We start from the raw sequence: 25700 nt of genomic DNA, 5'->3' as shown, positions 1-25700 counted from the left end.
CTAGGATTAAAGCCCACTTACTGAGGACGTAGTTTCCCGATGGGGCAGTCACTAAGGGGTTAAAGTGTATGCTGTGTGTCCCTCCAACCAGGGGAATATTGTGGATATAAACTATTGTTATAAAAATGAGACACATTGTAGTCCTTAATGAAATGATCAGTAATTTTTATTATAAGTATCCATCGCACGAAGAGATGGAAGTTTCAATTATTGAGAGTCTCTAATAACTAAAAATGAGTGAAAGTGACAATTATGCACTACTCGATGAGATGAAATAGAAAGATTGTGGTATGCATTTGATACTTACCTAGAATTGCGGCTCAACTATAAATATGGATGAGATTCTATTTGTATCTTATCATCAAACCCAGTAATATCTCTTTATCCTTAGTGACTAAAATCCACTTGTCTTTGTGGCATACTACATGGACAAGATTTAATCTTTATATGGATTGTGTGCCATTGATGCATAGAGTAAGCGGACTAGTATGTCGTACACGCATGCACTGTAAACATAATTAGTACTATGAGAAGGAAAGCTTATCACCTATGCATCTGTGCCGACTATAGGTCAATGCGCAATGTGATGACGCAATGAATGGAACATGCGCTGCGTTCCAGTGGTGGAGCGCTGCAGACGTCACCTCTGACGTGTTACTGCGGCGCCGCCCTGGGGGAGGATCACAGAGATAAGTATATTGTAAATGTACTCTGGAGAACTGCCGCACTTGCTGTGCAACGATCGGACAGCATGCTTGCTCATCAGGCTATGGACAATGTCATGCATGACCAATCGTGAGTTAATTTACCTTTGATCGGGTGCTAACAGGTGAATCACCATAAAGGCTTCTGTTGGTTGCCTTGGTGATGCTCTTTGCACTAGACAGGAGGAAGTGGTTTGATTGGAGCAACCAGACACAACACCCCCCCCCCCCCTCTCCTGTGGGTGGATAATTGGAACACTATATAAGAGTACCCCCTTGGACTACACTCATTGATACCACTAGCCTACCACCAAGGCTGTTGGTCTGCTGTCCCTCTCTCGTTAATCTCATTTATTTATTATCTTTTCCTTGCTGACTGATTCTAAAAGTATATATGGAATTCAGCTAGCAGCTATATTTATAGCCTAGAAGAGTTTGTAGGGAAGAGATGAATTGAATTAGCAATCTGCTACTAGAAGAGTTTGTAGGGAAGAGATGAATTGAATTAGCAATCTGCTACTAGAGAGTTTACCCACATCCTTTAGGTAGTAAGCAAATCATATAAATATCAGATACCTCCAATAGTTAAAATACTGTGGGGTATATCTGCTTAGTTGAGTGACAGCTAATTAATTAGGGTACCAACTGTGGTATTCTACCTATCAAGGAGTTATCCACTATAACTATAGGGTTTCTACCAAGGTGACAATTTAGGTCATCCAAAACCGACTGAAAGACACTTAAAGGGGTTGTCCCGCGCCAAAACTTTTTTTTTTTTTCATAGACCCCCCCGTTCAGCGCGGGACAAACCCAAGGGACGTGATAAAAAAAATAATAATAATTTTACTTACCCGAATCCCGTCTCTGCAGCTTCTTTCTTCTTTGCAGCCAAGATGGCCGCCGGGATCTTCACCCACGATGCACCGCGGATCTTCTCTCATGGTGCACCGTGGGCTCTGTGCAGTCCATTGCCGATTCCAGCCTCCTGATTGGCTGGAATCGGCACACGTGACGGGGCGGAGCTACGCGATGACGCGTAGAAGGGGGCGGAGCCAGAACGCCGCTCGTGCTGGACCGAACAGAAGCCAGAAGACCCTTCTGCGCAAGCGCGTCTAATCGGGAGATTAGACGCTGAAATTAGACGGAGCCATGGAGACGGGGACGCCAGCGCAGGGAAGGTAAGTGAATAACTTCCGTATGGCTCATATTTAATGCACGATGTATATTACAAAGTGCATTAATATGGCCATACAGAAGTGTATAACCCCACTTGCTTTCGCGAGACAACCCCTTTAAGTTTAGTTCTGTAAACATCTAGATATTGGGGAACCAACAACTTGGGGGTGCTTATATGAATTACTGTGCTCCCAAAGTTTATTTACGCTCACTCTAATAAAAGTGTCCTTTAAGATCATTAGTGCTCAATACTGAGTGGCATATCAAGGTCCCTGAGGAGCTCCGGTTTGGAGCAAAACGCGTAGGACCAGATTTATATTCATGTAAATATTAGCCTTTCTGCTACAGTGATTATCTTAGTATTGACTCCCTCCTGGGGAAGATTACTCTATCTCTCAGAGAAAGTGTTATATATAATAAGACTCCCTTAGGGAGTTCATGAGACGACTCACTTATGGTCTTACTTTGGTCTTCATTGATTTTGGGCTAACCTTTACTAGTATTTGGGACAATACAGAACTAGTCTATGCACATATCGACTATACCTACTCACGTAAATAAGTGAGAAGTGATCTAAAGAGGATCTCGAGCCAAATCATTAGTGGCGCCCATTATATTAAGATGAATTTTGGTTACTGCATAACAGGTCCACATACTAATAGACAAAACCTACTCATGTAGATAAGTGAGAGTGATTCAAAGTGGATTTTTTATCTGAGAGGTTCTATATATAATTTTTGTTCTGGATATTTTATATAAGGAACAAAAACACTTTTTTCTTTTGTACTATATGTGTTTGTCAGTTTAAATTTTAAATATTATGATTAAAAGCTATATTTTAAGGTCCAATTCAGTGAAGTGGTAAGTATTAGAGATGAGCGAGCACCAAAATGCTCGGGTGCTCGTTACTCGAGACGAACTTTTCGCGATGCTCGAGGGTTCGTTTCGAATAACGAACCCCATTGAAGTCAATGGGCGACCCGAGCATTTTTGTATATCGCCGATGCTCGCTAAGGTTTTCGTTTGTGAAAATCTGGGCAATTCAAGAAAGTGATGGGAACGACACAGCAACAGATAGGGCAGGCGAGGGGCTACATGTTGGGCTGCATCTCAAGTTCCCAGGTCCCACTATTAAGCCACAATAGCGGCAAGAGTGCCCCCCCCCCCTCCCAACAACTTTTACTTCTGAAAAGCCCTCATTAGCAATGCATACCTTGGCTAAGCACCACACTACCTCCAACAAAGCACAATCACTGCCTGCATGACACTCCGCTGCCACTTCACCTGGGTAACATGCTGCCCAACCCCCCCCCCCCCCCCCACGACCCAGTGTCCACAGCGCACACCAAACTGTCCCTGCCCAGCCTTCAGCTGCCCTCATGCCACGCCACCCTCATGTCTATTTATAAGTGCGTCTGCCAGAGGAACCGCAGGCACACACTGCAGAGGGTTTGCACGGCTAGGCAGCGACCCTCTTTAAAAGGGGCGGGGCGATAGTCCACAATGCTGTACAGAAGCAATGAGAAATCCAATCCTGTGCCACCTCCATCTGGAGCTGCACACGTGGGCATAGCAATGGGGAACCTATGTGCCACACACTATTCATTCTGTCAAGGTGTCTGCATGCCCCAGTCAGACCGCGGTTTTTTATAAATAGTCACAGGCAGGTACAACTCCGCAATGGGAATTCCATGTGCACCCACAGCATGGGTGGTTCCCTGGAACCCACCAGCTGTACATAAATGTATCCCATTGCAGTGCCCTGGACAGCAGAGCTAACGTCAGATTAACTGCAGGTGGGCTTCGGCCCACACTGCATTCCCCAACCTGACCGGGGTTTTTAATTCATAGACACAGGCAGGTACAACTCCCTATTGTGAAGTCCCTGTGGACCGACAGCATGGGTGGCTCCCTGGAACCCACCGGCGGTACATAAATATATCCCATTGCATTGCCCATCACAGCTGAGGTAATGTCATGTTTAATGCAGGTGGGCTTCGGACCACACTGCATGCCCCAGTCAGACTGGGGTTCTTTAGAAGTGGACACATGCAGTTACAACTCCCTGTGGACTCACAGCATGGGTGGGTGCCAGGAAGCCACCGGCGGTACATAAATATATCCCATTGCATTGCCCATCACAGCTGAGGTAATGTCATGTTTAATGCAGGTGGGCTTCGGCCCACACTGCATGCTCCAGTCAGACTGGGGTTCTTTAGAAGTGGACACATGCAGTTACAACTCCCTGTGGACCCACAGCATGGGTGGCTCCCTGGAACCCACCGGCGGTACATAAATATATCCCATTGCAGTGCCCAACACAGCTGATGTAACGTCAGCTGTAATGCAGGTGGGCTAAAAATTAATTTGACTACACTGTAGGCGAGGGCCCCCAAAAATTGCCCATGCCCAACCAAGAGGGCAGGTGAAACCCATTAATCGCTTTGGTTAATGTGGCTTAATTGGTAACTAGGCCTGGAGGCAGCCCAGTTAAAATAAAAATTGGTTCAGGTGAAAGTTTCAACGCTGTAATGAGCATTGAAACGTATAAAAATTGTTTAGAAAAATTATTTGACTGAGCCTTGTGGGCCTAAGAAAAAATTGCCCGTTCGGCGTGATTATGTGAGGTTTCAGGAGGAGGAGCAGGAGGAGGAGGAGGAATATTATACACAGATTGATGAAGCAAAAATGTCCCCGTTTTGGATGGTGATAGAGAACGATGCTTCCATCCGCGGGTGCAGCCTACCTATTGTTTAGGTATCGCTGCTGTCCGCTGGTGGAGAAGAGAAGTCTGGGGAAATCCAGGCTTTGTTCATCTTGATGAGTGTAAGCCTGTCGGCACTGTCGGTTGACAGGTGGGTACGCTTATCCGTGATGATTCCCCCAGCCACACTAAACACACTCTCTGACAAGACGCTAGCCGCAGGACAAGCAAGCACCTCCAGGGCATACAGCACGAATTCAGGCCACGTGTCCAGCTTCAACACCCAGTAGTTGTAGGGGGCAAAGGCGTCACGGAGGACGGTCGTGCGATCGGCTACGTACTCCCTCACCATCCTTTTACAGTGCTCCCGCCAACACAGCCTTGACTCGGAACCGGTGACACAGTCTTGCTGGGGAGCCAGAAAGCTGGAAAAGGCCTTGGATAATGGTCCCCTGCCTGCGCTGTACATGCTGCCTGATCTCTGCGCCTCCCCTGCTACCTGGGCCGCCGAAATGCGCCTTCGGCCACTAGCGCTGTCGGATGGGAAATTTACCATCAGTTTGTCCACCAGCGCCCTGTGGTATAGCATCATTCTCGAACCCCTTTCCTCTTCGGGAATGACAGTGGAAAGGTTCTCCTTATACCGTGGGTCGAGCAGTGTGTACACCCAGTAATCCGTAGTGGCCAGAATGCGTGTAACGCGAGGGTCACGAGAAAGGCATCCTAACATGAAGTCAGCCATGTGTGCCAGGGTACCTGTACGTAACACATGGCTGTCCTCACTCGGAAGATCACTTTCAGGATCCTCCTCCTACTCCTCCTCCTCTGGCCATACACGCTGAAAGGATGATAGGCAAGCAGCATGTGTACCCTCAGCAGTGGGCCAAGCTGTCTCTTCCCCCTCCTCCTCATGCTCCTCCTCCTCCTCCTCCTCCTCTGGCCATACACGCTGAAAGGATGACAGGCAAGCAGCATCTGTACCCTCAGCAGTGGTCCAAGCTGTCTCTTCCCCCTCCTCCTCATGCTCCTCCCCCTCCTCCTCCTCCTCAACGTGCTGAGATATAGACATGAGGGTGCTCTGACTATCCAGCGACATACTGTCTTCCCCCGCCTCCGTTTCCGAGTGCAAAGCGTCTGCCTTTATGCTTTGCAGGGAACTTCTCAAGAGGCATAGCAGAGGAATGGTGACGCTAATGATTGCAGCATTCCCGCTCACCATCTGGGTAGACTCCTCAAAGTTTCCAAGGACCTGGCAGATGGCTGCCAACCAGGCCCACTCTTCTGTAAATAATTGAGGAGGCTGACTCCCACTACGCCGCCCATGTTGGAGTTGGTATTCCCCAATAGCTCTACGCTGCTCATAGAGCCTGGCCAACATGTGGAGCGTAGAGTTCCACTGTGTGGGCACGTCGCACAGCAGTCGGTGCACTGGCAGATGAAACCGATGTTGCAGTGTCCGCAGGGTGGCAGCGTGCGTGTGGGATTTGCGGAAATGTGCGCAGAGCTGGCGCACCTTTCCGAGCAGGTATGACAAGTGTGGGTAGCTTTTCAGAAACCGCTGAACCACCAAATTAAAGATATGGGCCAGGCATGGCACGTGCGTGAGGCTGCCGAGCTGCAGAGCCGCCACCAGGTTACGGCCGTTGTCACACACGACCATGCCCGGTTGGAGGCTCAGCGGCGCAAGCCAGCGGTCGGTCTGCTCTGTCAGACCCTGCAGCAGTTCGTGGGCCGTCTGACTCTTCTCTCCTAAGCTGAGTAGTTTCAGCACGGCCTGCTGACGCTTGCCCACCGCTGTGCTGCCACACCGCGCGACACCGACTGCTGGCGACGTGCTGCTGCTGACACATCTTGATTAATTGCGAGACAGAGGTTGCGTAGGAGGAGGCGGAGGGTGGTTTAGTGGAGGAAGCATACACCGCCGCAGATACCGCCACCGAGCTGGGGCACGCAATTCGGGGGGGTGGGTAGGACGTGAGCGGTCCCAGGCTCTGACTCTGTCCCAGCCTCCACTAAATTCACCCAATGTGCCGTCAGGGAGATATAGTGGCCCTGCCCGCCTGTGCTTGTCCACGTGTCTGTTGTTAAGTGCACCTTGGCAGTAACCGCGTTGGTGAGGGCGCGTACAATGTTGCGGGAGACGTGGTTGTGCAGGCCTGGGACGGCACATCGGGAAAAGTAGTGGCGACTGGGAACCGAGTAGCGCGGGGCCGCCGCCGCCATCATGCTTTTGAAAGCCTCCGTTTCCACAAGCCTATATGGCAGCATCTCCAGGCTGATCAATTTGGCAATGTGCATGTTTAACGCTTGAGCGTGCGGGTGCGTGGCGGCGTACTTCCGCTCGCGCTCAAACAGTGGCGCTAGCGACGTCTGAACGCTGCGCTGAGAGACATTGCTGGATGGGGCCGAGGACAGCGGAGGTGAAGGTGTGGGTGCAGGCCAGGAGACGGTAGTGCCTGTGTCCTCAGAGGGGGGTTGGATCTCAGTGGCAGGTTGGGGCACAGGGGGAGAGGCAGTGGTGCAAACCGGAGGCGGTGAACGGCCTTCGCCCCACCTTATGGGGTGCTTGGCCATCATATGCCTGCGCATGCTGGTGGTGGTGCCTCCCCAGCTGATCTTGGCGCGACAAAGGTTGCACACCACTGTTCGTCGGTAGTCAGGCGTCTCTGTGAAAAACTGCCACACTGTAGAGCACCTTGACCTCTGCAGGGTGGCATGGCGCGAGGGGGCGCTTTGGGAAACAGTTGGTGGATTATTCGGTCTGGCCCTGCCTCTACCCCGGGCCACCGCACTGGCTCGGCCTGTGCCCACACCCTGACTTGGGCCTCCGCGTCCTCGCCCGCGTCCACGTCCTCTAGGCCTACCCCTACCCCTCAGCATGGTGTATTACCAGTAGTGCAGAAACAGAACGCTGTACTTAAATGTGCCGCTTATTGGCCTGTGGTTGGAGGCTGACTTCGCTTATGGAACGCCAGGAAATAATTTTGTGCAAGCCTGCTGTAACACTTAGCTGGCTGCGTATGAATTTGGAGAACTACTACACCCAGCACAGACCCAGAACACTGAGGACAGTCACAGGCAGCCCAAATAGATTTTTTTCCCCAAATTTTTTTGCAAAGGCACACTGCCTATATTCAATCAATATGTCTTCTGTCCCTGCCTAAGCGCTTCTGGCCCTGGAATATGTCAAAGAACTGCAGAGTGTTGCACTGTGGACTGCAATACAGCGGTGATTTAACAGCCCAGACAGAGCCAGGAAATAATTTTGCGCAAGCCTGCTGTAACACTTAGCTGGCTGCGTATGAATTTGGAGAACTACTACACCCAGCACAGACCCAGAACACTGAGGACAGTCACAGGCAGCCCAAATAGATTTTTTTCCCCAAATTTTTTTGCAAAGGCCCACTGCCTATATTCAATCAATATGCCTTCTGTCCCTGCCTAAGCGCTTCTGGCCCTGGAGTATTACTGCAGGGCGCAATGCTCTGCACGGCCGATATACCAAAAAAAAAAAAGTGCAACACTGCAAAAAGCAGCCTCCACAGTACTGCACACGGTTAGATGTGGCCCTAAGAAGGACCGTTGGGGTTCTTGAAGCCTAAAATAACTCCTAACACTCTCCCTATAGCAGCTCCAACAAGATAGCACTTTCCCTCCTCTATGTCAGAACGCATCTGTGGCGAGCCGCGGGAGGGGCCGATTTTTATACTCGGGTGACACCTGATCTCGCCAGCCACTCACTGCAGGGGGGTGGTATAGGGCTTGAACGTCGCAGGGGGAAGTTGTAATGCCTTCCCTGTCTTTCAATTGGCCAGAAAAGCGCGCTAACGTCTCAGAGATGAAAGTGAAAGTTACCCCGAACATCGCGTGGTACTCGTTACGAGTAACGAGCATCTCGAACACGCTAATACTCGAACGAGTATCAAGCTCGGACGAGTACGTTCGCTCATCTCTAGTAAGTATCCTTCAAATCAATTTCTTAATCTCCGCCGTACACAGAGCAATTATGTCCTCATTATGCACATAACAGATATGAGTTTGGTAATCTCACAAAAATTCCTTTCTATAATTAGGATTTTTCTGCCCTATTAGCCTGATTCTCTTATGTTTGCCTACAATCATGTAGTGAAAAGACAATTGATGTTAGCTGTCTTTCACTGTAGTCTCAGTCTAATTGAATTGAGAAGGGCTAACTACACTCATCTTCTAGTAATAGCACCAAACAAAGCAGAGCAGCACAAACGCAGACAGATAAGGAGATAAAATAAAATAACCAACAGATAAGCCGACAGCCCAATTAGATTGAGACTATAGTGAAAGATAGCTAACATCAGTTGTCTTTTCACTACATGATTGTAGGCAAACATAAGAGAATCAGGCAAATAGGGCAGAAAAATCTTAATTAGTCTTCTTTCACACGGGCGCATATTGGCAGGCCAATATACACTTCCATCTGGGGCGTAGAAGTCACAAGATAACACTGGAAACAAACACAGTGAAGAGTCAGACAGTCCAAGTAGGCAACAGGAAGGTACGTGATTAGAGATGAGCGAACCTACTCGGCCACGCCCCTTTTTCACCCGAGCACCGCGATTTTCGAGTACTTCCGTACTCGGGCGAAAAGATTCGGGGGGCGCCGTGGGTGAGTGGGGGGTTGCAGCGGGGAGTGGGGGGGGAGAGGGAGAGAGATAGGGCTCCCCCCTGTTCCCCGCTGCTACCCCCCACTCCGCCACGCCTTCCCCCGCCCCCCGAATCTTTTCACCCGGGTACGGCAGTACTCGAAAATCGCGGTGCTCGATCGAGTAATTACTCGAAACGAGTATGTTCGCTCATCTCTATATGTGATACAAAAGGGTCAGGGGCGAGGGCGAAGTCTGGGTCAAGCAAATAGTCAAAAAACTGGGAGGCAGACAATTTCAACAACGCGAGTGCAGCAGAGACCGAACTAACACTAGCACCAGCAGAAAGACACAGAGACGTTTAAATGCTGTCAGAGCTCCTGCCCCAGCAGCTGATTGGGGCTGGGAACCGGACAGCAACAGCATAGAATCACCAAGGCGCTGGGAAAACCGGCCCCAGCCTTGCAGGACAGGCGGAGACCAGGGACGCACGCCTGGTCACCATGGTGATAGGACGCGGGGCGGCACCCACTGCGTCCCTAGCAACCCGGTGATGAGGAAGAACGCGGCGTCCAGGGGAGGTTGCCAGGACCAGGGCTCCCCTGTGCCGCACAGCAGCAGACTGATTGACAGGGTTGGCAGCGCGGGCACGGGGGCCCTATGAGCCGCCGATCCTGCGTATGATGAGGGAACACTTAGCTAACCTAAATGAATTCAAGTCTCCAGGTTCAGATGAATAACGTCCTAAGATAGAGGATGAAGGAAGCAGCGGAGATAATTGCTGAACCACTTTCTGTAATTTTTTAAAATTCCTGGAGAACAGGAGTGTTACGATCATGTGGGCAAGCTAAGCATGGGGCCCACATGATCGTTTCCAAAAAGGACCAGAAGGATGCACGCAAACAGGTTGCACACGGGTTTCAGGCAACTGACACTGTGCTAAGGGAGTATGGCATGGCCCTACCCTAGCGGGGACATCGCCCCAGTAAGGGCAGCCCAGCGGTCTGTAGCAAGAGTGTAGGCGGACCCCAGTAACATTTCTGTAGAAAAGTATAGGCGAACCCCTCAAACTATTCAGTAGAAACTGCATAGGCAGACCCCAGTAACATTTCTGTAGCAAAAGTATAGGCAGACCCCTGTTACATTTCTGTAGCGAGAGTGTAGGCGAACCCCTGAAACATTAGTGTACCAAGAGTATAGGCGAACACCTGAAAAAATTTGGTTACCAAGAGTGTAGGCGAAGGCATGAAAAATTAGTTAGATAACAGTATAGGCGAGGGTCAGAAAAATTGGTGTACCAAGAGTAGAAGTGCACCCCTGAAAAATTGCTCAACCGTGAGGGCAGGTGAAACCCATAAACACTTTTTAAAGATAAGCTGTTGCTTAATTTGTAACAGAGCCTGGAGGCAGCCTTGTGAGGAAAAAAAATGGTTTCTGTTAAAGTATCAATACTTTTGAAACTTTGAAAAATTGTAAAAAACTTTTTGAACAGAGCCTTTTGGGCCGCAGAAAAATTGGCAGTTCAGCATGATGACATGCTGTTTTAGGAGGAGGAGGAGTAATAATATCTGAGAGTGATTGACAAAGCTAATTCCCCCTTTTTTTGTGGTGCTAGAGAATGCATTTTTCTCATGTGGCAGCAAAAAGAATCATTAGGTTCCATTGCTTTCCGCGGGTGGAGAAGAGCAGTCTGGGGAAATCCAGCCTTTGGTCATCTTTATGAGTGTAAGCATATCGGCACTGGCAGTTGACAGGCGGGTTCACTTATCCGTGATGATTCCTCCAGCTGCACTAAACACCCTCTCTGACAAGATGATAGTGGCAGGGCAAGCCAGAATCTCCAGGGCGTACAGCGCAAGTTCGTGCCACGTGTCCAGCTTTGACACCCAATAGTTGTATGAAGCAGAGGCATCATAGAGGATGGTGGTACGATCGGCTATGTACTCCCTCACCATCTTTTTACAGTGCTCCCTCCGACTCAGCCTTGACTGGGGAGTGGTGACACAGCCTTGCTGGGGAGCCATAAAGCTGGCAAAGACCTTGGAGAGTGTTCCCCTGCCTGTGCTGGATATGCTGCCTGATCCTTGCGCCTCCCCTACTACTTGGCCCTCTGAACTGCGTCTTCTGCCACTTGCGCTGTCAGATGGGAACTTTAGCATGACTTTTTCCACCAGGGCCCTGTGGTATTGCATCACTCTCGTACCCCTTTGCTCTTCGAGAATGAGAGGGCAAAGGTTTTCCTTATACTGTGGGTCGAGAAGGGTGTACACCCAGTAATCCGTGTTGGCCAGAATGCGTCTAATGCGAGGGTCAGGGGAAAGGCAGCCTAACATGAAGTCAGCCATGCGGCCAGGATCCCAGTACGCAACACATCGCTGTCCTCACTAGGAAGATGACTTTCAGGATCCTCCTCTTCAGCCCATACACGCTGAACAGATGAGAGGCAAGCAGCATTGGTACCCTCTGCAGTGCGCCAAGCTGTCTCTTCCCCCTCCCCCTCCTCCAAACCGCGCTGAGATATAGGCATGGGGGTGGTCTGGCTATCAAGTGACATACTGTCATCCCCCGTCTCCTGTTCCAAATGCAAAGCGTCGGCCTTTATGCTTAGCAGCGAACTTCTCAGCAGGCTAAGCAGCGGGATGGTAACGCTAATGATTGCCGCATCGCCGTTCACCATCTGGGTAGATTCCTCAAAGTTTCCGAGGACCTGGCAGATATCTGCCACCCATGCCCACTCCTCAGTAAAGAATTGCGGAGGCTGACTACCACTCTGCCACCCCTGTTGCAGCTCGTATTTTACTATTGCGCTACACTGCTCATAAAGCGTGGCCAACATGTGCAGCGTAGAATTCCAGCGCATGGGCACGTCGTACAGCAGTCGGTGCTCTGGCAGCTGAAACCAACATTGCAGGGTCCTCATGGTGGCAGCGTCCGTGGTGGACTTCCGGTAATGTGTGCAGACGTGGCACACCTTGCCGAGCAGGTCAGACAAGTGGGGGTAGTTTTTCAGAAACCACTGAACCATCAAATTGAAGATGTGGGCCAGGCATGGTATGTGTGTGAGGCTGCCGAGCTACAAAGCCGCCACCAGGTTATGGCCGTTGTCACACACGACAATGCCTGGTTGGAGGCTCAGCGGCTAGAGCCAGAGGTCGGTCTGCTCTGTCAGACCCAGCAGCAGCTCGGGGGCCGTGTGCCTCTTGTTACCTAAGCTGATTAGTTTCAGCACGGCTTGCTGATGCTTGCCCACCACTGTGCTGCCGCGCCACATGCTATCTACTACTGGCGACGTGCTCCACTTCTTAATTGAGAAGTAGACGTGGCGGAGGAGGAGGAGGGGGAGGGTTTGGAGGAGGTGGCAAAAAACGCTGCAGATACCAGCACCGGGGTAGGACCCGCTATTCTGGTTGTGGGTATTACGTGAGTGGTCCCAGGCTCTAACTCGGTCCCAGCCTTTACCAAGTTCACCCAATATGCCATCAGGGAGATATAGTGGACCTGCCCGCCAGTACTTGTCCACGTGTCCGTGGTTAAGTGGACCTTCCCAGTAACCGCGTTGGTGAGGGCACGATTTATGTTGCAGGAGACGTGCTGGTGCAGGGCTGGGACGGCACACCGGGAAAAATAGTGGCGACTGGGGACCGAGTAGCACAGGACTGCCGCCGCCATCATGTTTTTGAAAGCCTCTGTTTCCACAAGCCTGTACAGCAGCATCTCCAGGCTAATTAATTTGGCAATGTGCACGTTTAATGCTTGAGCGTGCGGGTGCGTGGTGACGTATTTCCGCTTTCGCTCCAATGCTTGTGTTAGCAACAGCTGAACGCTGTGCTGAGAGACATTTTTGGATTGGATTGGATCTGTGTGCCATGTTGTGACATAGGGAAAGAGGCAGTGGTGTGACCCGGAGGCAGTGAATGGCCTTCGTCGCACCTTGTGGGGCGCTTGGCCATCATATGCCTGCACATGTTGGTGGTGCGGCTGGTAGTGGTGGCTCCCCGGCTAATCTTGGTGCGACACAGGTTGCACACCACTGTTCGTTGGTCGTCCGTGATCTCACTAAAAAACATCCACACCTTTGAACACCTAGCCCTCTGCATGAAGGCTTGCCGCGAGGGGGTGCTTTGGGAAACAGTTGGGGGATTCTTCGCTCTGGCCCTGCCTCTAGCCCTGGCCAGTCCACTGCCTCTTCCAACCTGTCCTGCTGCTGCAGTTGTCTCCCCTTCTGAAGCCCTGTCCTCAGTAGGCTTAGCAAACCAGGTGGGGTCAGTCACCTCATCGTCCAGCTGCCCTTCCTCCGAATCCTCTGTGCGCTCCTCCCTCGGACTTACTGCCCTTACTACTACCTCACTGACAGACAACTGTGTCTCATCATCCTCATCCACAAAAAGCTCTTGAGACAGTTGCCGGAAGTCCCTAGCCTCATCGCCCGGACTCAGGAAACTTTCCAAAGGTTGGGCATCGGTCATGACAAACTCCTCAGGTGAGAGAGGAACAGTTTTTTCCCACTCATGGCAGGGACCCGAGAACAGTTCCTGGGAGTCTGCCTGCTCAGAATATGTCATTTTCATGGCGTGAGGAGGCTGGGAGGAAGGAGGAGCAGCAGCCAGATGATTCGGAGTTGCAGTCCCTAGGCTGGGAGTAGTGGACTGTGTAAAAGACTGGGTGGTCGATACATTGCTGGACACATTTTCTGCCATCCATGACAGGACCTGCTCACACTGCTCTGTTTGTAATAAAGGTCTACCACGTGGACCCGTAAGTTGTGATATGAAGCTGGGGAGCCCAGAAACTTGCTTCTCTCCTAATCCTGCTGCAGTCGGCTGTGATTCACCATGCCCAGGAACTCAGCCTGTGCCCACTTCCTTACTTTAACGCCCGCATTCGCGTCCTCCACCCTTACCCCTACTCCTCATCATGGCGGATTAAGAATAGAGCAGGGCCCAAATAAATTACCCCACTGTACCGCACTGACAACTGTGGCTTAATTCACCGCACACAGAGACTTGTAGATAGCGGAGGCTCTATGCTGTCATTTGAAAAAATTAACCCGCTGTCTTGTGCTGATACCTAGGGGTAATTTACTGCTTACAGAGACTTGTAGATAATAGAGGCTGTGTGGAGTGGGAGAAGACTCTAAAGCCAGTGGATAGTGCTGGTAACTGCGGCTATCTCAACCTCACCAAGGAAAGGGCATTGTGAGACGCTCTGCACAGTGGCAGAGCTGAAATACTTTGCAGTGGCCCAGGTAATATTACAGTACTGTTTAGCGGTGCTTCACAGTTTAGACATAAATTAAAATCAATTCCTTTTATTAGATAACTTTAAAACCACAATAGACAAAATCAGGGCACTACAGGTAGCCCTCTGGATTAACAGAGGTATATAAACCTTAGTCTAAGGTAGGCGACTAGTACTACTTTATTGATATTATCGTACCCTTCTTGTGTCCGGAAAGAGCACTGTATAATATGTATTCATAACGCAATACAGTAGCTGTCGCTATATCAAAGAACTCAGGTAAGGAAGAAATCAAATTTGTTACTTATGCCTCTCTTCCCATATTTTTTATCTTATAATAGAGATAGATCAATGCCTTGGACCTGCCCACCTTGATATCAAATAAGGGAAGCGCGACGTCGCAACGTCACCACGTTGACGACGCAAGCACGCCGCCGTGCCAACACACCCGCTCGGCCCTCAGATCCGCCCGTACATTATACTAAGTAGGAGTAGCGCAACGTGGCGGCGTCATCACGCTGATGACGCAGGCACGCCGCAGCGTGGCCAGCGCCCCACTCTCACCCAATCACATCAGTTTCAGGAGTATTACGCCCATTATAGTAGTTTCCCAAACGGGAATGTGTCATAACAGACGATCGGCTATCTCTAGGAGGAATCGCTAAACAGGACGAATACATTCCTCCTTTATATACAGCTCCAATAATCTATCACCCTCTATACTACACTAAAAGAGCTCGATTTTACACAAGCCGCATATAGGTCCGCCCTTGAGGTGACACTATTGGTCAGTAAAAATGGATACACCCCTAAGGGGAGGAGAAAGCTTGCTTTATAAGGGAATAACTTCCACAGCACTCAGATAGCCCTGACCTACCATCAAGGCCAGAGGCGCTACCGCTCTCACTCTAGATCAGAAAAAAACTTCATCCTAGCTATAGGCAGCACTACTAAGAAAGCAATAGCAATCAGCTCCGCTTTAACCCTCGTGAGCCAGGCTCTTATCTGACTCGAGGAATCTCTGGTCTATGACCATTATCTTTATACAATATTGCGGCTGATTACATTTTTGCTTCAACTATTAAGATCTGAACTATATAGAGAAGCTGCGTGTTTACCACAGACCGCTATCTCGCTATAAAAAATATCAAAAAATATAAATATCCCAGATTCGTATTATATAGAGGGACCTCCTGTACACTTAAGGTTGCTCCCTCCTTTAAATATACAAATCTCGGATATGAATAGGAACATCCTCTCGTAATAGATCTATATTATATAGAGAGTTTGTCTGCTTATCATAGACTGCTCTCCCAGAAAAATATATAGATCTCAGATATTCTCTATATAGAGAGACCACCTAAACATCAATAGGTAGTCTTCTCGCTAAAATATACAAATCCTATTTTAGGAAAAAGAATAGTTTCTACTGCCTATATTGCCTCTGACAGAGTAACGCATCAACCCAAAACTGAGCAAATAATAACTCTGGGATAGACATCAATTTGTATCTAAAGCTATAACAATACTCAATTAATCTCCTGATGACCCGCTTAAACTAGCGGCGAAACGCGTTGAGATTAAAAAAATAACAAAATCGGAGCCTATGGATGCTACAATTGAGAATATAAAACGAATAGTAAAAACTATTGAGTAAATGTGTGATCATACAGTCAAACAACAATCATTGGAAAGTTTCTGGGTTCCTCCCAATACCAATGAAACTGTATGACACTACACTTTTTGATACAAAGAGGTCATGAGCCCCTATATATCTGAACCTTATATGGAGTAAGAACCATATGTTTGCATTGCCAAGATATAGGGTGCATACTCTTTGTATTCGAAAATCTTCCCTCTTATAATATTGGACATAAAACAAATCCATATACTTATTCAGCATCACAGTGTAAAGGGACCCAATTAAGTTGGTGCACTACTACTCCCAGCCAGCCACAACTATAATGCACACGGTGAGATGTAACCCTGAGAAGGACCTTTGGGGTTTTTGCACAGAGGATCAGGGGGACTGTAAAACTTTCCCTATATAGGTAGCTCTGTCTCTAAACTTTGTATAATACACTGCAGACTGAGAACGCTATAGATGAAATGGCCTGCACAGTCCGAGATGCTTAAAAAAAAAAAATTGATACACTACTGCTCCAAGCCAGCAACAACAGTAATGCACATGATGAGGAGTAGCCCTAAGAAGGACCGTTGGGGTTCTTGAAGACAGGATTCTACGCTAACACTATCCCTGTATAAGCAGCAGCACTTTCCCTAACCTCTGCCAGCATGCGTCTGAGGCGAGCCATGGGCGGGACCAGTTTAAGTACTCGGCGATCACCTGATCGGCCCAGCCACTCACTACTGTGGGGGTGGGGGGGAGGGCTGGCACGTCACAGCAGGAAGTGGTAATGCCTTCCCCGCATGTTTATTGGCTAGAAAATGGCGCTAAACATGCGGGGAAGGAAATGCAATTGACTCAAGAACGCGTGGTGCTCGTCTCGAGTAATGAGCAATCTCGAGCACCCTAATACTCGAACGAGCATCAAGCTCGGACGTGGGTGCTCGCTCATCTCTAGTAATTATAGATTCTGCACACTTTTTCATGGTTACCATGGTTACATGCAATAAAAACATATCACAATCACATTAAACAAGTGCAATCTACTTTTTCTAATCACACTCATTTATTTGAATGGGCGATTTTTGTACGAAAATCGCAGCAAAATAGGACATGCTGTGATTTTTTTGGGGACTGTTCGTCTGATTAAAAACCTGTGAATAGAACCATTCATAACAATATGCTTTATTTCTATCTGGTTTTGGTCTGATTTTTTTGAGACCGGTAATTGGCTGGAAAAATCACTTGTGTGAATATACGCTCAAGAATATCCCTATATATGAGACTGAAGGCACGTTGTGAGATGCGCTGCTGTACAGAAGTCGCAAAGGTCTCATTGGTGGCAATAAAAAATCAGTCTCATGTATATTTCAATGCTGCATAGGATTATATGAGAGTGATTTTAAAATGTAATTTGCAACTTCTGTACGCCAATATATTCCTACAGTGGGGCAGTATGGTTATTACTCTAGGGGGACAGTGCAGCTATAAATGACTACAGGGGATGGTACAGCAAAATAATACTACAGGGGGACAGTATGGCCATTCTTTACTACAGTGGGGCAGTATGGCTATATCGTACTTCAAGGTGACATTGAAGCTATAACAATGGGGCATACTCTACAACTAGTGGAAAGAAAATTTCTATGCCAACATAGAAGGGGATTCTTTACTGTAAGAGCAGTGAGACTATAGAACTCTCTGCCTGAGGAAGTGTTTATAGTGAACCCACTAAAACAGCACAAGAGGGGTCTGGATGCCTTTCTTGAATGTAACAATATTGCATGTTACTCCTTTAATCACTGATTACTTCAGAAGGGTCGATGATCCAGGGATTATTCTGATTGCCAGATTTGGAGCCAGGGAGGATTTTTTCCCTTTAACCCTTTCCAATCCAATTTGTATTCTGGTTTTCCTAGGGGGCTTACTTTTTTTCTGCCGTTATTCAATGGCGCTATATGCTGGCTAAAGCCAGTACTGCATGAGGTGACACATTGGATAGGCTCCGACAGCAGAGAGGCTGGCAATATACAGTAAGAGAACTCCGACGGATGTCTTCCAACATCGGAGCTGTACAGCTTTAAATCATAATGTCTTCAGAGGTCAGACAGTGGATTGGAAAGGGTTAAATGAGGAAAATTGACTTCTACCTCTTTGGAGTTTTTTGCCTTCCTCTGGGTCAACATTGCAGGAAAAAAGCTGAACTGGATGGACATATGATTTTTTTCAACCAAAAAATACTATATTACTGGTAGATAGTATGGCTCCTTATTTACTAAGAAAAAAAACTTTATGACAGTGAGGGGGATCAATGAGTGGAACAGGTTGCCATGAGAGATGGTGAGTTCTTCTTCAATGGAAGTCTTCAAACAGAGGCTGGACAATACTGTTGATTCATGTTCAGTCTGTGATCTATTAGTATACCCAAGTCTTTTTCACATGCGCTGCTGCTTAGCCCAATTCCTCCCATTCTGTATGTGCTTTTTTCATTTTTCTTGCCTAGATGTAGGACTTTGCATTTCTCCTTGTTAAATACCATTCTGTTATTCGCCGCCCACTGTTCAAGCTTTACTAGATCTTTCTGAATCCTCTCTTCTTCTCTAGTGTTAGCTATCCCTCCTAGATTTGTATCTTCACGAGTCTAGTCTGCAGAGTGCACCCTGTAGAACCTTAGACTCCACCTACATTCCTACACCCCATCAACACGTGCAAAGGATCTAACTACCTGTCACAGGCCTGAAAGACAGGCCATACCATGTAATAAGCAAAGTGTGGTTGACCAACATTAAATTAGCACTTTAAAGTGACGTTAACATTTACATTCATTATATAGGAGTCCACAGCCTTTTAATGGAGTGTAAAATCCTGTACACTACAAATCCATATCCATATACTGTACTGCACGTGTCTGTCTATACACTGACCAATCACTGCATTGAGTCCAGTAGCGGGGTACCATATAATGGCCGCAGGACGATCTGCTCTCAGATAATATTCTGAACTCTACTCTGCAGAGCAGATGGCAATGGATAAATATGGGTACACTGAATGAACTAGAAGACACGTGATATTGCATTTATACTTCACTGTTATTATTCAGCATCAGTTGGTTTATACAATGAATTATACAAAACATTAAATAAGTTGCCTGGAACAGTATCACTCTTGTCTAGGGGGAGAGTCTTGATTAGAGATGAGCGAGCACCCAAATGCTCGGGCCCGCGTTATTCGAGTCGAGCTTTTCGTAAAATTCGAGAGCTCTACTCGAGTAACGAACCCCATTGACTACAATGGGAGACTCGAGCATTTTTGTATATGGAACGCAGGGTCCCGAGCTTTTTTTTTGGTTTTCTCTCTCTCTCTGCCTAAAAATTTGCCATTGACGCGCGCGCTGCGACGGGAGGGGCCAAAACAGGCACGTCACACCAGGGAGGAGCCAAAAACAGGGGCGGGTCGAACACGGCATGATGCTCGTTTGAGTAACGAGCACCATCGAGTACGCTAATACTCAAACGAGCGTCAAGCTCGGCAGAGTACGTTCGCTCAACTCTAGTCTTGACATACCAGACACAATCCTTGGACAAGAGTGGTGCTGTTTTTGAAAATCAGGCTGATAAAATGATATAAGAAGATGACTGTACATTAAGATTGTGACTCTATTCCATGGCATGTACAAAACAGGTGACTCTATCTGTAGTCAGGCACTAATGATTGAGAGTCGGTTGAGGACACTTGGTGCTCTTGATGCATTGTGGGATGTCTTCATCTGTCAGCACATATCCTTCGGTACATACACAATGGGGCATACATTTTTCACCTGGCACATAGTGGATTCCCAGGGTACTGCAGGTCACCTGGGGCGTCCTGGTACATTCCCTGAAAATCATACGTGCTGGACAGGTGACGTTACAGGAAGACACCGGGACACAGATGTGGGACTCTTCAGACTGGAAGACATATCCTTCTGTACAGTGACATGTAGATTCACAGGATTTTTTGCAAGATGTAGCATTGAGATTGTCGCAAGTGTTGAAGCAGGGAGGCTTGCAGCTCGAGAGGCTGTTGTCGGGGCACTTAACACCTGCAGGTGAGAAACCAAAAATACTTTACATAAAGAAGCCAACAATATCTGTATGACCTGGAGGCAAGTCATTTTACACATTTCAATTGCTAAATTAAAAGATGTCCACATTCACTGACAGTACAGAGCCTTATCCCTCAGTGACCGCCCATATGTACTTTTATGGCAGTCACAAAGAGGCTTTAGGCTACTTTTTACAGTAGCCTAGTCTGAGTGAAGCACAGGGATCCAGTGTCAGTAGTAATGGGTGCTCCTCTGTCTTATGACAATGGGGTTCCAGCTTTAATGGCTGGCTCAAAGAAACCTCTGATCTTGCTTGTTTTATCCGTTAACAATTTCAGAAGGAGGGGGCTACCTCTGTTATCCATGAGCCCCCCCCTCAATGTGATCATAGGGTTCTGATCAGTTTCCACGTCAGCCAGATACCTAACAATGGCCTCCGGGTACACTAGGCTCTGTCAAAGGCAGGGTCTAATAGACCTAGCTGTCATAGGTATACTACACTGCATTACAAAAATAGTGCAGTGAATTATAGAAGTCACTGAAAAGATTACATCTTGAACAAACTTGTCAAATGACCCCGCCACTAAATATCACCTGCCTAACGCAGGAGGAAGTGCAGAGTCAGTTAAAAAAGATTAAAACCGACAAATCACCGGCACAGATGGAATACACCCAAGGGTTCTAAGGAACTAAGTGACGTGATAAATAGACCACTATTTCTAATATCTATGGACACTATTGAGACTGGGGCTGTACCACTGGATTGGCGCATTGCCAATATGGTTGCAACATACAAAAATAGGTCTAAAAAAAGAGCCTGGTAACCACAGGCTGGTAAATCTCACTTCTATCATTGGAAAAGTATTCAAGGGGTTTCTGAGAGATGCCATCCTAGAATATCTCAAGGAAAACAATGGTATACCTCCTCACCAGCATGGGTTCATGAGGGGTCAATCATGTCAGACTAATCTGATCAGCTTCTACGATGAAATAAGCTCTAGGCTGGACCAGGGAGAGTCTGTGGATCTCATATATCTGGATTTTTCTAAACCATTTGACACTGTGCCGCATAATAGGCTGATATATAAAATGAGGCAGCTCGGTCTCGGTGAAAACGTGTGTATCTGTGTAAAGAACTGGCTCGGAGATAGACAGCAGATGGTGGTAATAAAAGGTTCATACTCAGATTGAGTCACCATTGCTAGCAGGGAAAAAAACAAATTATGCAAAGATAGGATCAAAATTGCCAAGGAGGAGGCAGAAAGACTGATCGCCAAAGAAGGCAAAAACAACCCGAAACTATTTTTCAATTATATTAACAGCAAGAGGATTTGCAGGGAGAGCACTGGCCCTTTAACAAATAATGCAGGGGAAATCATTGAAGATGATGGAGGGAAGGCAAATCTATTAAATAGTTTATTTTCGAGTGTATTCACAAACGAAAAGGAAATGCCACACAAGATGCAGGGGAATAAAATGAACCCCTCACAAAATATGTCATACCTAACACAAGAGGAAGTGCAGAAGCGAATAAAGAAGACTAAAATCGACAAATCACCAGGCCCAGGTGGAATACACCCAAGGATACTAATGGAACTAAGTGACGAGATAGCTAGGCCGCTATATCTAATATTTCTAGACACTATCAAGACCGGGGTTGTACCATTGGATTGGCGCATTGCCAACGTGGTTCCAATTTACAAAAAGGGGAGCAGAAAAGCATAGAAAAATAAAAATGTTCCAGGGCCTTGTAATGCAGTGACAGAAAAAAAAAATGTTAACTTTAATTGTGGTAAAATGTAAAAAACTGTACATGTTAGATCTCACACAAACATTATTTTTATGTAAATCAAAGTGGTGCCATTAAAAAAAGCAAGTCATGGCACAGAAAAACCTTCATACAACGATGTATCAAAAATAAAACATTTATGGTTAAAATATATTGAAAAATATTGAGTTAAAAATTAGAAAATTTTGAAAAAAACAAAATACATAAATCTACTCAGAACCACTTATGATCCTAAGATGCTGACCATGAGGTGTATAATCTGCAGTAACATTACAATGCTGTGTATGAACATGTAGGGAGGCCGTTCAGATAATGATGACTTACTTCTAGCAGCAATCAGAGACACGAAACAGGCTGAAAAAGACAATAAATCCCAGTATTAGGAGAAGACCATCAATGCTCTAGTATAAAACACAGAATACTGCAGATTGAATCGGAAATCATGAAATTTTGGAGAAGTCACTTTAAAATAACGTTATGATCTGTATTATGTGACTCACCTGCTACCAGCAGTTGTAGAAGCTTCTGAGAAGAAGACATCTTAGATTTATTCCTGAAAATAAACCAGAAACTGTTAAGGAACAATAGAGATAGAAAGAAGAATGTGATGTAAATGCAAAGGGAAAACAAAGAAGAGCAAGGACAGCAGAGGAAGAAGAATGAAGAGGACAACATGGGAGGAAGATGAAAAGTCGAAGAAGAGCAGAGGGAATTAGAAGGAAGATGAGACTATTAGGGAAGAAATTAGGAAAAAGAAAAATTAGCAGGAAAAGAAGAAAGAGAATGAGAAGGTGGGGAGGAGAAGAATGAGCAGAAAGCAGGGTGAGTGAAAAAGAAGAAGAGAAAAAAGAAGGAATGGAGGAAGGAAGAAGAACTAAAGCGAAGTAGAAGAAGGAAAAGTAGGGGAAAAGAGAAGAAGAAAGAGATGGAGAAGGTGGGGGAGGAAAAGAAACAAGAGGAAGAGTGTCAGAAAAAAAGAGAAGGAAACACGGAAAGGAAAAGAAAGAGAAGAGGAAGAAGAAAAAGAAATGGGAGGAAACAGGAGTAAAGAAGAGAAGGAGAAGACATAAAGGAATAGGGGCGTAGAGGAAGAAAGACAAGGGGAAGTAGGAGAAAAAAGAAAATAAGAAAAAGGTGACGAAGAGAAGAAAAAGAAGGGATGAGATGAAGTGGGAAAGAAAGAATTGGAGGTAAGAAAAGTAGGAGGAAAAAAGAGCAAAAGAAGGAAGAAAGGAAAGGAGAAGGTAGAAGAGGAAAAGAAGGAGCAGGAGGAAGAGAAGGATGAAAAAGAGGCGAAAAAGATGCAGGAAAGATGAGGTAAGGGAGGTTAAAAAAGAAGGGAAGAGGAGAAAAAGCAGGAGGAAAAGAAGAAAAAAAAGGAAAGGAGAAGTGGAAAACAAAGGAGCAAGAAAAAACTGGAGAATAATACAAAGTATATGAAAAGGAGGAGTAAGGAATGAAGGAGAAGAAAAGGACAAAATGAGGGTGAGAAGAAGAAGAGGCGAGGAAATAAAAGTGATGGTGGATGAGAAGAAATAGATAAAGGATGAGGAAAAGGAGAAGAGAGCAATGAAAAAGAGAAGGCATAAAGGAAGTGGAAATCTTGAAGCAGAATGAGAAGAAGGAAGAAAGATGAGGGGGAAAAGAAAAGTACACACACTGTAACTAACAGCTCTCAGGAAGACACAGCAGCAGCAGGGTCAAGACATCACACCGGTAATATGAAAGAGAAGACAATGAATTCAGTGATACCTGGTGGGAGATTCTGCTGCTCATGTGAGCAGTCTCATCACTGGGTCTTATATAGGAGGATGTAGGTCACAATGTGCATCAGGTGAAGATTATGTAAGAACGCATTGCTTCATGTGAGCGGCTCAGGCTTACAGGGGGTGAGTCATCAGAAGACACTTTGTATTGTTTCTCTACTTCACAATATTTGTCTTCTGAAGCAGCGATGTTCTTGCCGAGTCCTTCCTGTCCGCTCTGGCAGTGACGAGAGATGTTGTAATAGTTACTACAAAGTTCATCATCAGAGATTTACTCATTTTTACTATAATGGATTCACCGAAAGCAGATACTCCAGTTCCAGCAAACAAAACTTGTTTACAAAGTGAAACCGTCTACAATTTCCCAATAAGCATTTAACCCCTTCCCACTGCAGCCCTTTTTATTTTTTACATCCTAACTTTAAAAAAATTCATAACTTCTTAATTTTTACACTAACATAGCTTATTTGTGGAAGAACGAGTTTTGTTTTTTTGGTACTATTTAATGTAACATATTAAGTTTTGCAGGGGGCTGGTTTTACAGATTGTGATAAAAATGTACACATTCATCTCTGTGGGAAATGCATGCATAGAAGGAATCACGTTGCCGGCACACACAGATTTCATAGGGACAGAGCACAGGAATAAGGAGGCGGGTAAGTGTAAAACAAGGCTCCCTAGACATCCTGTTCCCTGATCTTTGAGCACTATAACATAGTTTATGGAGCTCATGACAGCTTCCCCTTAACAAAAAGTTTTCATGATCTGTACACATGGGGGATAAGCTAATAAATGAATGATAAATAGAGATGAGCGAGCACCAAATGGCTCGGGTGCTCGTTACTCGGGACGAAATTATCGCGATGCTCGAGGGTTCGTTTCGAGTAACGAACCCCATTAAAGTCAATGGGCGACCCGAGCATTTTTGTATATCGCCGATGCTCCCTAAGGTTTTCATTTGTGAAAATCGGGGCAATTCCAGAAAGTGATGGGAACGACACAGCAACGGATAGGGCAGGCAAGGGGCTACATGTTGGGCTGCATCTGAAGTTCCCAGGTCCCACTATTAAGCCACAATAGCGGCAAGAGTGCCCCCCCCCCGCACTGTCAGCATAAAGATCGTTCTCCTCTGCCACAGCAGTAACAGCTGTGGCAGAGAAGAACGATTTTAGCCCATTGAATTCAATGGAGCCGGCAATACAGCAGGTTCCACTGAAAACAATGGGCTGCAGGCCTGCGCGGGATGAATTGTCGGGAAGGGCTTAAATATGGAAGCCCTTCCCTGCAATTCATCCAGAAATGTGTAAAAATAAAAAAAATATACCGTATATACCGGCGTATAAGGCGATGGGGCGTATAAGACGACCCCCCCAACTGTCACCTTATACGCTGGGAATACAGCGGAGCAAAAAATAAAAATCATTACTCACTTCCCCCGGCGTTCTGCGGCGCTGCTGCAGGATGTCGCTCCCTCCTGGTCCCCGTCAGAGCATTGCTTTCTGGACGCAGGGCTTGAAATCCCCGCCTCCAGAAAACACACGTGCCTTCAGCCAATCACAGCCAATGACAATGATGTCATTGAATGGCTGTGATTGGCTGACGGTGTGTGTTAGCTAATCACAGTAGCTTTCTGGAGGCGGGGATTTCAAGCCCTGCGTCCAGAAAGCAATGCTCTGCCAGGGACCAGGAGGGAGCGACAGCCTGCAGCAGCGCCGCAGAACGCCGGGGGAGGTGAGTAATGATTTTTTTTTTTTGACACTTTCTTTTTTTTTTGTATTACCGGCATATAAGATGACCCCCAACTTCAGAGCAGATTTTTCGGGGTTCAAAAGTCGTCTTATACGCCAGTATATACGGTATATACTTACTTTGTCCCGGCAGACAGAGTTCAGCGCGCCCGGCCTACAGTGGGTGTGAAGGGGGTGTGAGTCAGACCTGCCCCCTGATTGGCTCAGCACTGAGTCTGACTCACACCCCCTTCACACCCACTGCT

General features: G+C 46.9%; 1 protein-coding gene across 1 annotated transcript in view; it reads right to left on the bottom strand.

Moving 5' to 3' along the window:
* Window positions 1-18851: 18851 nt before the first annotated feature.
* LOC136631975 (chymotrypsin inhibitor Ani s 6-like) overlaps window positions 18852-25700 on the bottom strand; it is a 95432-nt gene continuing 88583 nt past the window's right edge. The window contains exons 2-4 of the mRNA XM_066606493.1: window positions 22442-22494; window positions 22266-22295; window positions 18852-20149 (exon numbers count right to left, since the gene is read on the bottom strand). Coding sequence (XP_066462590.1) covers window positions 19773-20149; window positions 22266-22295; window positions 22442-22481 — 447 coding nt within the window. The 5' untranslated portion in view covers window positions 22482-22494 and the 3' untranslated portion in view covers window positions 18852-19772. The remainder of the gene's footprint in view (window positions 20150-22265; window positions 22296-22441; window positions 22495-25700) is intronic.

Source organism: Eleutherodactylus coqui, chromosome 6, assembly GCF_035609145.1.
Source record: "Eleutherodactylus coqui strain aEleCoq1 chromosome 6, aEleCoq1.hap1, whole genome shotgun sequence".
In the NCBI taxonomy this organism is placed as follows: domain Eukaryota; kingdom Metazoa; phylum Chordata; class Amphibia; order Anura; family Eleutherodactylidae; genus Eleutherodactylus; species Eleutherodactylus coqui.
This window is presented reverse-complemented; position numbering and strand designations above follow the sequence as displayed.